The sequence below is a fragment of the Equus caballus genome, chromosome 19 (genome assembly GCF_041296265.1).
Source record: "Equus caballus isolate H_3958 breed thoroughbred chromosome 19, TB-T2T, whole genome shotgun sequence".
Lineage (NCBI taxonomy): Eukaryota > Metazoa > Chordata > Mammalia > Perissodactyla > Equidae > Equus > Equus caballus.
Genome location: NC_091702.1, coordinates 28622037 through 28637413, shown reverse-complemented (window position 1 = coordinate 28637413; position 15377 = coordinate 28622037). Strand labels below are relative to the sequence as shown.

Here is a 15377-nt window from a genome sequence, read left to right as displayed (position 1 = left end):
GTGAATATCATCTAACCTATAGCTGTAACTTCCTTCCAGTTTATAGGCAGTATAGAGGATAGAGAGACGAGTTAATACCATAATGAAGTAAACAGACTGTCTGATGTTCTATAGGACAAGTGGCTCAGTTTCTTCAGTAAATCAGTATCCTAGGGGAGGAAAAAAGCAGGAGGTGGATGCTTCTGGATGGAGAGACTTAAGAGAGATAACCAAATGCATTATGTAGTCTTTAATGGGATTCTGATTTGAACACATCAGATGTGTAAAAAGACATTGGTGGATTACTGGGGGACATTTGAAGGTGGACTGGGTATTAGCTACTAAATAATATTGTTAATTTTGGTAGGTTTGTTAATGGTATCATGGTTTAGTAGAAAAATATCCTAATATTTTTGGAAATGTATACTGAAGTATTTAGGAGTAAAATGTCTTCATGTCTGTAATCAACTTTAAAATACTTCAGCAAAAACAAAAAAAGATGAAGGAAATATAGCAACAGTATTAACAATTTGTAAACCTACATGGTGGGTATTATGATGACTGTCCATTATACTAATTTCTATACCTTTCTCTGTGTTTGAAATTTTTCTTAATAAAAAGACTAAAATGATGGAGGAAAAAAAGAGAGAGATTGAATATACTAGAAGAAAAGGGATAATCAGAAATGTAAGATTACTGAAAAGGTGGAGATAGATAGGATTTAAGTCTTAGGTAGAGGAATTGGCCCAAATGATAGAAAAGTTAGCTCTCTATTATAATAGAAGGGAAGGAGGATAAGATGATGAGTCAGTTATGTTTGTATAGTTCTGTATATCTAGTCCTGGAAAATTGAAAGAGTTCATGTCTGATGACTTGTACTTTCTCTGTGATACAGAAGGCAAGGTCATCTGCTGCGAGAGGGATTGTGAAAGGGTCAAAAGGTTGAAAAGAGTTCAAAGGAATTGAAATAGTTCATAGTAAGAATGGAAGTGATGACTAAAAAGCTGCATATAGGGTTGCCAGGTAGTTTTGAGGGCCTAGTTGAAATTGGTGGTATGAATTTCTAGTAGAACTAATGATAGCAAACCTTTTAATCTCAAATTCATGTGCCCATGTGCAGTAAGCCAATCATGGAGACATGTTAGGTGCTTGGAGATGGAGAAAGGTTTATTCAAATTGGCCAAAATGAGAAGACAGAGGATAGGTTCTCTCAAATCTGCCTTCACAAAAGAAGGAAGCAGGGGGTTTTATAGAGCTAATGGGCTTAGGGGGAGGAATTTTGGAGAAACAAAGGGGAAATTGTGTTTCTTTCATGCCAGGTAAGCCCTTGGGCCGTTAGACTTCTGGGCATCAACTGCAGCTGGAATTTGCTTGTCTGGTGATCTAACTTCTTTGAAGGCATTCTTTTACTTGTGCAAAACAAGCTCATAAATCCTTGTGACCCTTGAGTCACTCCTCAGGTTAAACAAGAAAACAACAAATTAACAAGACTAACTTCTTTTCATGTGTATCTCTGTTGGGAAAAGGTTGAAGGGTGAGCAGGTACTTACTGAATATTTACAGTAACCCTCAGGTACCGGCTTCACTAATACACCCTGTTGTTTGACTTTTTCCATCAATGTTTGGTTGCTTGAGTGCTGGCCGAAAGAAAGTAGGTAGTTGGCTTCATCCAAGGTTGTGATTTTTGTCCGTCACATGTGACAAAATAGAAGGGTAGGGAAACTAGGGTGCTGGCAAAATTGTTGTTGAAGTGCTGGACCTGGAATCTAATCTGTATAAGAAGGGAAGTACACCTTGCAACTTATTCAAGTTCTGGACATCTAATGCACAGAATAGTGATTATAGTCAACCACGCTGTATTATATACTTCAGAGTTGTGAAGAGACTGGATCTTAAATGCTCTCTCCACAAAAAAGAAATGGTAATTGTGTGATGTGTTTGAGGTGTTAGCTGACTCCTCCCTCAGTGGTAATCATATTGCAATGTATAAATATGTCAAATCAATACATTGTACAAACTTAACTTACATGATAACTTATACAATATTATCTCAATTAAAAAAAAGGAAGTGCCACAAACTCAGTATATTCCACACTGGACTCCTCATCTTATGAACCTTTTCCTTGTGAATGACTGTGAAGAGTCTAGGATTTTACCTACTTACAAGCCAATGAATTAGTCTGTTACCGTTTCATGGATGCTGGCAGAAAACATGAGACTCCTTGGTCAGAGACCAAGTACTTTATTACTTCCAGCACAGCCAGCAAGTAGCATGGCCTTATGTTAGTTTGTGTTGATTCCTCATGCTCCTCACTTCCCATGGGGGTGATTCAGGTGGGTCTGGATGGATGCTGCACATGCACTGAGTTTGTGTCACAGCCCAGAAACACTGAGCTTGGGGAACTTAGCATTTTTATAGTAAGTGGAAGCCATTCTGCTCTTTGTCTTGGAGGGGAGACATTGTCTTATCCCTCAAGGTTGCTTACTCCAAATACAGCCCTGAAAAATGGCTCAGGTAAAAGTGACTAGGGCCTTGTATTCTAGGCACACTCAACAAAAATGTGCAGGAACGCTCAGGGCCCATGGCTTCTCCCAACAGTTCGCCATCCACAGAGTGGTGGTAATGAGGGAACTGCTTTCTCTTTGCTTGCCATTTTTACTCATAGTACCTCCATCCTTTTGGGCAACCGGGCTGGAAAATCTCCTTCATTTGCTATAGATCATAGTCTCTCCTGAGGAACTCTTGCTAGAAAGCTCTTCTTTAGTGGGTCACTTGTATGTGGGTGGCTTTGGGGGTGGAAAGACAAAAGAGGGGAGGCAAGAGGTGGTTTTGAATGCCTTAAAATTTCTGAGGCCCTTTAGGGCACCTTGATGCTGCCTTTTAGTACATTAACAGCTCAATAGGAAAGTCTTAGACCAGTTCCTGCTTGCCTAGGATTTTTTAGAACCCTGAAAATGAAGAGGCATCAAAATCAATCAGAGTTTCTAGGATTTGGGGGCAAGGATATCTTGGGTATGGTCCAGCAAGGGCAAACATCCATGCCAGTCTTCCTCTACTTTGTATGTGGGATGCCTCCACAGCGTGGCTGATGAGTGGAGTAGATCCACACCCGGGATCTGAACCCGCAAACCCCAAGCTGCTGAAGCGGAGCATGCAGAATTTTAAGCACTCAGCCATGGGACTGGACCCTCAATGGATTTATTTTTTAACTTGACAAAATAAATTTTAAGTTAATCCTGAAAGAATAAACAGATATTTGTACTATAGTTGAAGTGAATGAAGGATAGATTCCAGAAACAAATTCTCTCTTCTGGGAATTTGGAGTTGAGATAGTCATCTTGAGCTCTAATCTTGACCTGAGGAGAAATAAACTGAGTCTTGTGCTTAGAGAAGCAGAGAACATTGTTCTGTAGAAAGAGGAAAAACAAAGATATGAAGAGAAGAACAGGACAGGTAGAGAAAGAATCCTACCAGTTTTCAGCCTCTGGTCTCTTCCTGAGGTGGTAATATTCCTGCCTTTTGGTTCTGTGATCCATCCTAAATCCTTAGAACAAATTTTCCTTTATTTCTTAAGCTATTTCAGGTTAGTTTATTTACTGGAGAAGAAAAGTATCTTAGGTGCTAGGTAGGAATATAGCAAAGAATAAAGCAAACAACATTCCTGCCTTAAGGAGCTTACATGCTACTAGGAGGAAACAGACAACAAATAAGCAAATACACGCTAGATAGTGTTGAGTCTGATAGGGACCTGACAGAGACACAGGGTAAGGGGGCCTAGGTGGGTGCATATGTGCTATCAGCAAAGGTGCCTCTGAGGAGGTACCTTTTGAGCAGAAGTAAGGGAACAAGCAATAAAAATATCAAGGGTAAGAGTGTTTCAGGAAGAGGAAAGAGCAAATGTAAAGACACGGGGCCGGGGGTGGGTAGGGGATCAGAATTGGCCACCCCAAAATGTGTCTCTTTGGCATGAGGATTATTTTGTACTGGTTACTTTTAAAAACTGCAGACTTGGGAGAAGCTCTGAAAAGTAGAAGTTACCCTTTGTAAGAGACATTCACATTCGTAAGGGAAATCTCCATCTATAAAGGTGTCTCCCTCTCTGTACCAGGAAGAAGGGGGGATGACCTTATCTCTAGAAAGTCTTATCAGTGTGGAAGGCAAGGACTTAAATCTGCATAATAACCTGACTCTTGTTTACTGTACTTTTCTGGTAATCTCCCATAACTGACTCTACCCACCCCCAACATCCTCCTTTGTCGTTAGCTGAAGATGATATTTAAGATGAGAACCTCTGCCATTTTGGCAAGTTGCTCAGGTTTCCTGAGTGTCTCCCATGTATACATGTTATAAAGCTTTGTTTGATTTTCTCCTGTTATTCTGTCTCATGTGAATTTAATTCGTAGCCCAGCGAGAAGGACCCAGAGGGTAGAGGATTTGTCTTCCTCCCCTACAACACTGAGGCTGGAGTCTACTTACTGTGTTCAAGGAACATTAAGAAAGCTTTTGAGTGGTTGGAGCAGAGAGAGTGAGAGAGAGTGATGGATGAGGAGGTCGCGGGGGTGGGTGGGGAGTGGGTTGTATAAGAGATTGTGTAGGGCCCTTTAGGTCAAGATAAAGAGTTCGGCTTTCCTCTGAGTGGGCTGGAAAACCATTGTAGGATTTAAAGCAGAAGAGCAACTTGTGTTTTAAAAGGATCACTAGCTCCTCTATTTAGAATAGACTGGAGAGTGGTCAAGGGCAGTAGAAAGGAGACTAGGTGAGAGATGACGGTGGCTTGGACCAAGGGAGTCAAAGTAGACATAATCAGAGTTGGTCAAATCCTGGATCTTTTTTTGAAGGAATAACTGACATGCTTTGCTGATGGATTGGATGTAGGGTGTGAAAGAAATGGAGAAGTTAAGGATGACTAGGTTTTTGGCTTAAACAATTGGAAGAATGGAATTGCCATTTACTGAGATGGGGAAGACCTGGGGCTGGGCTGGAGCTCAATTTTGAAGTATTGTTTGAGGTGCCTATTAGACATCTAAGTGGGGATGTCTATTGGTGCCCTCTGAACTGTTGTATTTCTCACCGGACCCCATTCTAGTACTAATTCTCTATAGTTTAGTCTTGAATACGACAACTCGAGATTTCTCTTCCATCCTCTGATCATATTCCTCCATAAAATCCTTCAGCAAATAATCTAGATCTATATTTACTAAGAAATTTTAAGTTCTAGTAATAATTGACTATTTCATTTGAGTTTCAGAAGGACCAGAAAGAAGTTGTATGTCAGTATTTTTAAAGTAGATTAATGATTAATATATAAATGGAGAACTGAATCTTTCTCTCTCTCTCTCTATTTTTTAATAGTTGCTTTCATTTGTTAACTTCTGCGATAAACAAATTTAAAAGATGAGTGAACTGGAACAGTTGAGGCAGGAAGCCGAACAACTGCGGAATCAGATCCAGGTGAGAGCAAACTTTTTCATTTTGAAATTTGAACACTTTTATGTAGTACTAGCAATGAACAAAATTTGTTCACTAGTTTGTCAGTCTACATATAGTAAATAATTTATAAGGTTAGAAATGGGTCAGTTTGTTTTTTATCATGCCTCTAAAGAACTCTCCAAAAATCATTGCTAATAAATACCTGTGTGGACTAATGACCTCTGTGTCCCTAAGAAGTTAATATATGTAATCCCTGCTAAAAGACAAACATAATTCTCTTCTTATTCACACGCCTGGATCGTAGTTTGATTTTTGGTGCAATATGATGAGGCAGATAGTATCACTTTGTGATATCCTAGAAAAATATTAATGTTGAAAACATTAGACCGTAGAAAAACATTAAAAATTATTAGTGGCATAATGACGACATCTGTCATCTTTTACTCTTGGAAATCAGCTCAAAACAGTAAAGAGCATAAGAAATAAGTACAAGCTCCGTCTTTAACAAAGGTGAAAGACACTTAGAACGTCAAACCATTGTAGGGTGGGGAAGAGCTGTCAACTGGAGCGATGCAGCAGGGTGTGGGAAGGCTTGAGAGAGGGTTTCTGCAGCTTTAAGTCTCAAACAGAGTAGGTCACACTCCCTCAGGGACAACAGCAAGAATGCTTTCTTTGGAACAGTGAAAACGATGCTTCCTTGGATTGAAGAACATCCCAAGGAAGGCAGAGATGCAAATGAAAGGATATAGACATAGCATCTTTTAGGAAGCCTCTTGGTGAGCAGCTTGAAGGAAGGAGACTGAGTTTCGTGTGCCTGGCACTGCCTGCTTCATTTCGCAGGGAAAAGTAAGGACTAAAACAACTTATATAAATGAAGAACTTCAGCACGAAGCAGGGAGAATCCCTAATAACTTGGAACACTGCTCTGGCCCTCCCCAGTATGAACCTCTTGCAGTAGCTTTTTCGGAAGAACTCATCTAATTTAAAAGTGAAGAATGAGAAAAAAGGAACAAGCATAGGATCTACACAAGGATATTGCAAGAAAAGAGAGGAGAGGAGCAGGAAAAACGAGGTGAAGAAAATTCCCCAGAAAAATGTTGATTCTGGGCGGATTGAAATCATAACCAGTCTTATGGCCAGAAATTCAAGGAAGTTAATGATTTAGATGTGAATAAGAACTGTCAGTTGATACCTTAGGTGTCTGAACAAAGCTGTCAAAACAAAGGAAGGATTTATTTTGCCTGGGATCATCAGAGAAGGCTTCATAGCTAATCTCTGAGTTAGAGGTCACTGCCACCACCAGAATGGCTTCTCCACCATCTCTACTTTGTGTCACTTGTTCCAGATGCTGAGCAGGACTGACTGATTGGCCAAGCACGTGGTCACATGCCCATTTCATTTTTCTTTGTTTGTTTGATTTGTTCTGTATATCTGTGAGCTTGCTGTTTCTTTGTAGATTCCACACATAAGTGAGATCATATGGTATTTGGCTTTCTCTGTCTGACTTATTTCACTTAGCACAATGTCCTCAAGGTCCATCCATGTTTTTGCAAAATGGCAAGATTTCATTCTTACTTACAGCTGAATAATATTTCAATGTATATATATGTGTATACCACATTTTCTTTGTCCATTCATCTGTTAATGGGCACTTAGATTATTTCCATATCTTGACTATTGTAAATAATGCTCCATGAATATGAGGGTGCTGATGTCTTTTCAAGTTAGCATTTTTGTTTTTTTCACATAAATATCCAGAAGTGGAATTGCTAGATCACATAGTAGTTCTATTTTTAATTTTTTGAGGAAGCTCTGTAATGTTCTCCGTAGTGGCTGCACCAATTTCATTCCTCCCAACAGTGCACAAGGGTTCTCTTTCTCCATATCCTCCCAACACTTATCTCTCTTCTTTTTGATAACAGCCATTCTAACAGGGGTGAGGTGATATCTCAGTGTGGTTTTGATTTGCATTTCTCTGATGATTAGTGATGTTGAGCATCTTTTCGTGTACCTGTTGTCTATCTCTGTGTGTTTGGAAAAATGTCTATTCGGATCCTCTGCCCGTTTTTTAATTGAATTGTTTGTTTTTCTGCTTTTGAGTTGTATGAGTTCTTTATATATTTTTGACATTAACCCTTTATCAAATATGTGATTTGCAAATATTCTGTCCCATTCAGCAGGTTGCCTTCTCATTTTGTTGATGTTTTCCTTTGCTGTACAGAAGCTTTTTAGTTTGATGTAGTTCCCACTTATTTATTTTTGCTTTTCTTGTCTTTGCTTTTGGTGTCAAATCCAAAATACCATCACCAAGACCAATATCAAGGAGCTTACCACCTATATTTTCTTGCAGGAATTTTATGGTTTCAGGTCTTATATTCAAGTCCCTAATGCATTTTGAGTTAATTTTTGTGTATGGTGTTAAGATAGTGGTCCAGTTTCATTCTTTTGCTTGTGGCTGTCCAGTTTTCCCAACACTGTTAGTTGAAGATACTGTCCTTTCCCCATTGTGTATTCTTGGCTTCTTTGTTGTAGGTTAATTGACCATATGTGCATGGGTTTATTTCTTGGCTCTCTGTTCTGTTCCATTGATCTATGTGTCTGTTTTTATGCCAATGCCATACTGTTTTGAATACTATAGCTTTGTAATATAGTTTGAAATCAGAGAGCATGATGCCTCCAGCTTTCTTCTTCTCTCAAGGTTGCCTTGACTATTTAGGGTCTTTTGTGATTCCTTAGAAATTTTAGGATTTCTCTATTTCTGTGAAAAATGCCATTGGAATTTTGATAGCGATTGCATTGAATCTGTAGATTGCTTTGAGCACTATGGATATTTAGACAATAGTAAGTCTTCCAAACCATGAACATGGAATATCTTTCCATTTATTTGTGTCATCTTCAATTTCTTTCATCAATGTCATATAGTTTTCAGCATACAGGTCTTTCACCTACTTGGTTAAATTTTTTCCTAGGTGTTTTATTCTTTTTGATGGAATTGTAAATGGGATTGTTTTCTTAATTTCTCTTTCTCATAGTTCTTTATTAGTATATAGAAACACAACAGATTTCTATATGTTGATTTTGTATCCTGGAACTTTACTGAATTCATTTATTAGTTCTAACAGTGGAGTCTTTGGGGTTTTCTATATATATAATATCATGTCCTCTGCAAATAGTGATAGTTTTATTCCTTCCTTTCTAATTTAGATGCCTTTTATTTATTTATTTATTTTTTGAGGAAGATTAGCCCTGAGCTAACATCTGCTGCCAATCCTCCTCTTTTTGCTGAGGAAGACTGGCTCTGAGCTAACATCCGTGCCAATCTTCCTCTACTTTATATGTGGGACGCCTGCCACAGCATGGCTTGCCAAGCAGTGCCATGTCTGCACCCAGGATCCGAACCAGTGAACCCCAGGCTGCCAAAACGGAATGTGCAAACTTAAGCGCTGTGCCACCAGGCCGGCCCCTAGATGTCTTTTATTTATTTTTCTTGCCTAATTGCTCTGGCTAGGGCTTCCAATACTATGTTGAATCAAAATGGTGAGAGTGGGCATCCTTGTCTTGTTCTTGATCTTGGAGGAAAAGCTTTCAACTTTTCACCATTGAGTGTGATGTTAGCTGTGGGCTTGTAACGTGTGGCCTTTATTATGATGAGGTACGTTCCTCATATACCCACTTTGTTGAGAGTTTTTATCATAAATGGATGTTGAATTTTGTCAGATCCTTTTTCTGCATTTGTCAAGATGATCATATGATTTTTATCTTCATTTTTTTAAAAAGATCGGCCCTGAGCTAACATCTGTCGCCAATCTGTTTTTTTCTTCTTCTTCTCCCCAAAGCCCCCCAGTACATAGTTGTATATTCTAGCTGTAGGTCCTTCTAGTTCTGCTTTGTGGGACGCCGCCTCAGCATGGCTAGAGGAGTGGTGCTAGGTCTGTGCCCAGGATCTGAACCAGCAAAACCCTGGGCAACAAAGCAGAGCACATGAACTTAATCACTCAGCCACAGGGCCGGCCTCTGTCTTTCATTTTACTAATGTGGTGTGTCATCTTGATTGATTTGCAAATGTTCAACCATCCTTGCATTCCATGGAATAAATCCTACTTGATCAGGGTATATGATCCTTTTAATGTGTTGTTGAATTTGGCTTGCTGACATTTTGTTGAGGATTTTTCCATCTATGTTCATCAGGGATATTGCCCTGTAATTTTCTTTCTTTGCAGTGTCCTTGTCTGGAATGGTTGACCAAGCACACGGTCACATGCCCATCTCATTTAATCCTCATTGCAACCCTGTGAAGTAGATGGTGTTACTTATTTTATAGTTCAGGAACCTGAGCCTCAGTGAGAGTAATAACTTGCCAAGCTAACATAAGTACTAAGTGGTAGACCCAGGAGTCAGACTAGGCATATTTTGTGTGTAGAGCCTGTGCTCTAGCACCACTGCGGCAACCGCCTCCCAGCTGTGTTTGCTGACATCCTGCTCTGCAGCCTGTGAGTCTGAGTCTGGTTGCCATTCCCTGAACGTTCGTTGCTCTTTCCTACTTCATTGCCTTTTTTCAGATTGTTTCCCTTGCCTGGAGTTAGACTGCCTCTGTTCCAATTTTGTTCCTGGGACTCCTGTTCACTGAGACCCAGTCCTCTGAAAAGCCTCACCAGAGTCCTCCACTTGGATTTATTCTCTTTCTTTTATTGGAAGGCAGAGTGGCATGGTGGAAGGTGCATGGACTCCACCTTTTAATTGTTTTGTGGCCATGGGCAAGTTTTTAAATTTTTTTGATGCTCAATATCTTTGCTCTAAAGTGAGAATACCAGTGTCTACTATATAGATTTGTGGAGAGGATTAACTGAAATGAGGTGTAAAAGAATTAGCCCAACCCAGTAAGTGGCAGTTCCTTACTCATAACAGACTTTGGACTTGTGTTACAGGGTGACCACAGCCTGTATGTGCACATTTGCCTCTGTTCTTGTACTTGGATGGAAAATTCTATGTCTTAATCATCTTCATATCTCACCAGCATCCCAAGCACGATGTCATGGGCCCAGGTGCTCACTGAATCATCTCCCATGGTTTCAAGTTACCACATGTGTGTAAAATACCATGGATTTTTTTTTCTCGGTGTAATCATGTCATGCTATATTTAAAGACCCTCCCTACTTCTTTCCTTTCCTTCTCTCTCATTTCCAGAAACATAATCTAGCTATATATTTACCTAACTGTGGTATAAACATGTGACATAATAGAAATATGTGCTATTTGGTGCAATATATGGTTTATTTTGAATTCAAAAAACAGAAATAGCGAAAACATAGATTTTTTGTAATTGTTACTTGTTGGATTTGGACTGAGAAATGTCATTTTTCTTTTTCACAAAGATGTTACTATCAGATCTTGTATTTCTTGTGGTGGACAATATGGAATTCAGCCTTTAATTGGGACTCATTCATTTATCTTCAGTTTTATAATAGATAACAGTATTCATAAGAGTAAGAAGTTCTCAATGTGAATAGAATCATTGCATGTTGTAAATTTGTCAGTAACTGCTGCTAAGATATTTGTGGAATTCTTATATTCCAACATGTTTTAATTTTTACTACTGATTTGCACAATAGTTCATTAATTTCCACTTGTATTTAAAAATTATATTATTAATATTAAAGTAAGCCCTATGAGGGCAGGAATTTTTTGTTGGTCCACTGCTATATCCATGGTGCCTAGAATAGTGCCCGACACATAGTGTTCATCAGATGTTTTATCAAATGACTGAATCAAGAAAGATGACCTAAACAATGGTATTTCATTTTCATAAAGCTTAAAATCGGAGAATCTTTTTTTAGAATTTAGTCTTCAACGCCACCATTTTTGGAACACAGCTCAGGCCATCACTGTCATTTCTGGAGATTCTTTTCATTGTAGGAAACTGGGCTAAATTATTCCTTGCCAAATGAGGTTTCTAAACCCACAATTTGACTAAGAATGAGAGGATCAAATCATATGTTTGTGCAACTACTTATGAACACCCTTACACAAAAATATTCTGTTTATAAATAGGTTGAAAGGGCAGCCAAAAAGATCCTGTATTCCATCCAGTCTTTGCTGCAGGCAGAGGCGCGCATTTCTCCCTGGCTGACCGGAACAGGTTGTCCATTTGTGACATTTGTCTGACAAATATTGTGTGCCTCCTCTTTGCACAGGAGTATGCTAAGTGCAGTAGGGAGAAAACAAAGCTGAAGAGGAGACCACCCTAACCTTTGAGGGGACAAAAAGCTATTTTAAGTCTAGTAGGAAGAATTCTTTGCTATTCTGATTTTCCCATATGTATGAGTCCTCTAAATTTGTTAACTTGGTTTTAAACATTTTGTTGCTTATTAAATATGTTCTCTGCTTACCTTTAATTATTTTGTTATATTCATTTCTGTTTCACTAGCTTCCTTTTGATAGTCAGTTTGTATAAAAATTTGAGGTCTCTTTGAAAGGTTTCTCTATAATGCTTAGGCATAAACGCCTGCTTTCATGAGGGGAATTTGCTGTCAATATAAAAATATGGATGCCACTCAGTATAAATTGTTACCTGTTAGATAAAACTTTATTTTCCTGAGATAGCATATCTTTTTCTCATATTGGATCAAAAATATTTTATTTATAATAGTGTCTGTATACAGTGTATTTGCAAAGCATTTGAAGGAGTCTTATGCGTTTTTTAAATGTTTCTGAGATGACTGAAGTATACTGAAAATGTTCTTTTCCCCTCAACTTCTGGATGCCAGAACAAACAGAAGGGAACTCAGAACTCTTGCTTTCTTCTGAAGCTTAGTAACAAATATAACTGAATACTATGGGCTTATTACATCAACCTAGTTCATTTTTACTCAGGGGATACAGTTTTTTAAAAAGAACTTTAAATCATAAACCAAAGGTATATTCGTATAATGGAATAGAATTGAGAGTTCATAAATAAAGCCGTATATCTGTGGTCACCTGATTTTCAACAAGGGTAGCAAGACCACTCAATGGACAAAGAACAGTCTTTTCAACAAATGATGCTGGAACAACTGGATATCCACATGCAGAAGAATGAGTTTGGACTCCTGCCTCACACCATATACAAAAATTAACTCAAAATGGGGCAGCTTCAAGTATAAAATTCTTAGAAGTAAACATAGTTGTTAATCTTTGTGGCCTTGGATTAGGCAGCAGTTAAATTATGACACTAAAACATAAGCAACAAAAGAAAAAAAGAATTGGATTTCATCAAAATTAAAAACTTACATGTCAAATGATGCCATAAAGAAAATGGAAAGGTAATCTACAGAATGAGAGAAAATATTTGCAAATCACGCATCTGATAAGGGTCTAGTATCCAAAATATAATTAAAAAAACTTGTACAACTCAACAATGAGAAAGAATCCAATTTAAAAATTGGAGAAGGATTTGAATAAACATTTCTCCGAAGAAGATATACAAATGGCCAAAAAGTACATGAAAAGTTCAATATCACTAATCACTAGGGCAATGCAGATCAAAACCACTGTGAGATACCTCTTTTCACCCACTAAGATGGCTATAATAATTAAAAACAAAAAAATGAAAATAGCAGTGTTGGTGAGGATGTGGAGAAATTGGAAAGCTCATACATTGCTGGTGGGAATGTAAAATGGTGTGGCTGCTGTGAAAAACAATTTGACAGCTTTTTAAAAAGTTAAACATAGAGTTACTACATCACCTACCAATTCCACTCCTAGGTATATACCCCGGAGAATTGAAAACACGTGTACACAAAAACTTGTATGTGAATATTCACAGCATCATGATTCATAAAGGCCAAAATGTGGAAATAAATGTCCATCAATTGATGAATGAATAAACAAAATGGGGTATATTCATTCAATGAAATATTGGCCATAAAAAAAGATGAAATACTGGTACATGCCACAACATGGATGAACCTCGAAAACATTGTGCTAAGTGAAAGAAGCCAGACACAAAGGTCGTATATTTTATGATCCTGTTTATATGAACTGTCCAGAATAGGCAAATTCATAGAAATAGAAAGTAAATTAGTGATTGCCAGGGAACAGAAGAAGAGGCATTTGGAAGGTATGGGGTTTCTTTTTTGGGGGCGTTGCAAATGTTCTAGAATTAGATAGTGGTGATGATTGCACAACATTGTGAATATGCTAATCACTGAATTATGCACATTAAAATGATTAAAATGGTTAATTTTATGTTATGTGAATCTTATCTCACAAATTTTTTAAAATAAAAGAGTTTGTTGGGGGCTGGCCCAGTCGCGTTGTGGTTAAGTTCGCACACTCTGCTTCAGTGGCCTGAGGTTCACAGGTTTGAATCCTGGGCGCGGACCTGCTACTGCTCAAACCACACTGTGGTGGCATCCCACATAAAATAAAGGAAGATTGGCACGGATGTTAGCTCAGAGACAATCTTCCTCAAGCAAAAGGAGGAAGATTGGCAACAGATGTTAGCTTAGGGCCAATCTTCACACACACAAAATAAATAAAAGAGTATGTGGTACAGTGAAAAGTATATTTGCAAATCTACATTTTCAATACAAATATTATATTTGATCATATCTAGAGGTTTCCATGTCTAATTGTATTATAATCATCTTTCTTTACTTCAGGATGCCAGGAAAGCATGTAATGATGCAACGCTTATTCAGGTAAATTTCTTTTTTCTTTAATTCATTTTAGTAATTCATGTGAAACAGCTTGAAACTGGTTCAGATTCTTTTTATTAGTATTCAGTTGAAAAAAGGCCTCTATTTAAAAACACTTTGTAATTTGATGCTCTACAACTGCTTTTTAAAGCATACTTGTTAAAATAGAAGTCTGGAAAAATAAACACTGTAAAAATATGTAGATTCATACAGTATATGTTTCTTTTTGGGTAGCTTCTGATTCTTTTTGATATGTCCTGATTAAGCTTTTATTTTTCTGATATAAACTCTTATGAAGGTTTCATTAGTTTAATATTAGTCATTTCTATTAAGGAAATATGTGCTGTACAAATATAAAACTGGCTTTCTTATAACACAGTTAAAATTACAAATGTTTTACCCTTTCATCATCTACTATTAGATTTTAATTAGTGGCTAGGTTTTTGCTAAAGTTGAGAGGTGTGTCTGTTCTTTTTAGTTCCTGGTCTACAGAAGATATTCTCACTGGAAGGGATCCAAATAGGATCATTTAAAATTAATCATACTTTTTCTTGAACAATATATTGATCCTATAATAACTCTGTGGAATTATTTATATTACTTTCAGTCATTATAAATTTGTTTTACACCTGCTTTTTTGCCTATTGTTGCTAACTTACATTATTTTCTGAGCTATGCACGAGGTAAAGAGTAACATTCCTGTTGCTTTCTAAAGATCACATCAAATATGGATTCCGTGGGTCGAATACAAATGCGAACGAGACGTACGCTGAGGGGTCACCTAGCCAAAATCTACGCTATGCACTGGGGATATGATTCAAGGTTTGTACCTGCCATTTTCAAACTATCAGCAGAATTATTTTCATTAAGAATCATCATTTGTGTTTTCTCTTTATAAAAAGAAACTGTATTTATGAAGTGTTTGCAGAAAATGCATTCAATTTGAACACTTTGCTTTCACTAAAAATCTCCATTGCCACTTTAAAAAAAACCTTTAATATGGGAAATAAATTTACCTCTCAAAAATACCCTTTATCAAAGTGATCCAGGAAAACTGTTTAGAATTTTTTTTCTTTGCAGTGGGGTATTATGCTTTTTTTTTAAATTGCCAAAAACAGTTTAATTGGATATTAACCTTGAAATTTCAGTTAATAAGCAAATATTTGTTAAATATTGCTGTGTACAAGATACTGGATAGTGCTATAATTGTGATCTAAATTCACAAAGGATGGAATTACATAAAACAAAGACATTTTCATTGAATACATCTTTTATTCCCCTAACCCAACATT

At 37.5% G+C, this 15377-nt stretch overlaps 1 protein-coding gene across 5 annotated transcripts in view; it reads left to right on the top strand.

Annotated features, from left to right (window-relative positions):
• Window positions 1-15377, top strand: part of GNB4 (G protein subunit beta 4) — a 66482-nt gene that overhangs the window by 26801 nt on the left and 24304 nt on the right. For all 5 annotated transcript variants that reach the window (XR_011429050.1, XM_023623337.2, XM_023623339.2 and 2 more), the window contains 3 exons: window positions 5333-5431; window positions 14050-14088; window positions 14801-14907. Coding sequence is in view for 4 of the 5 variants with exons in the window: in XM_023623337.2 (XP_023479105.1) it covers window positions 5375-5431; window positions 14050-14088; window positions 14801-14907 (203 nt within the window). In the remaining variant the exon portion in view is untranslated. The remainder of the gene's footprint in view (window positions 1-5332; window positions 5432-14049; window positions 14089-14800; window positions 14908-15377) is intronic.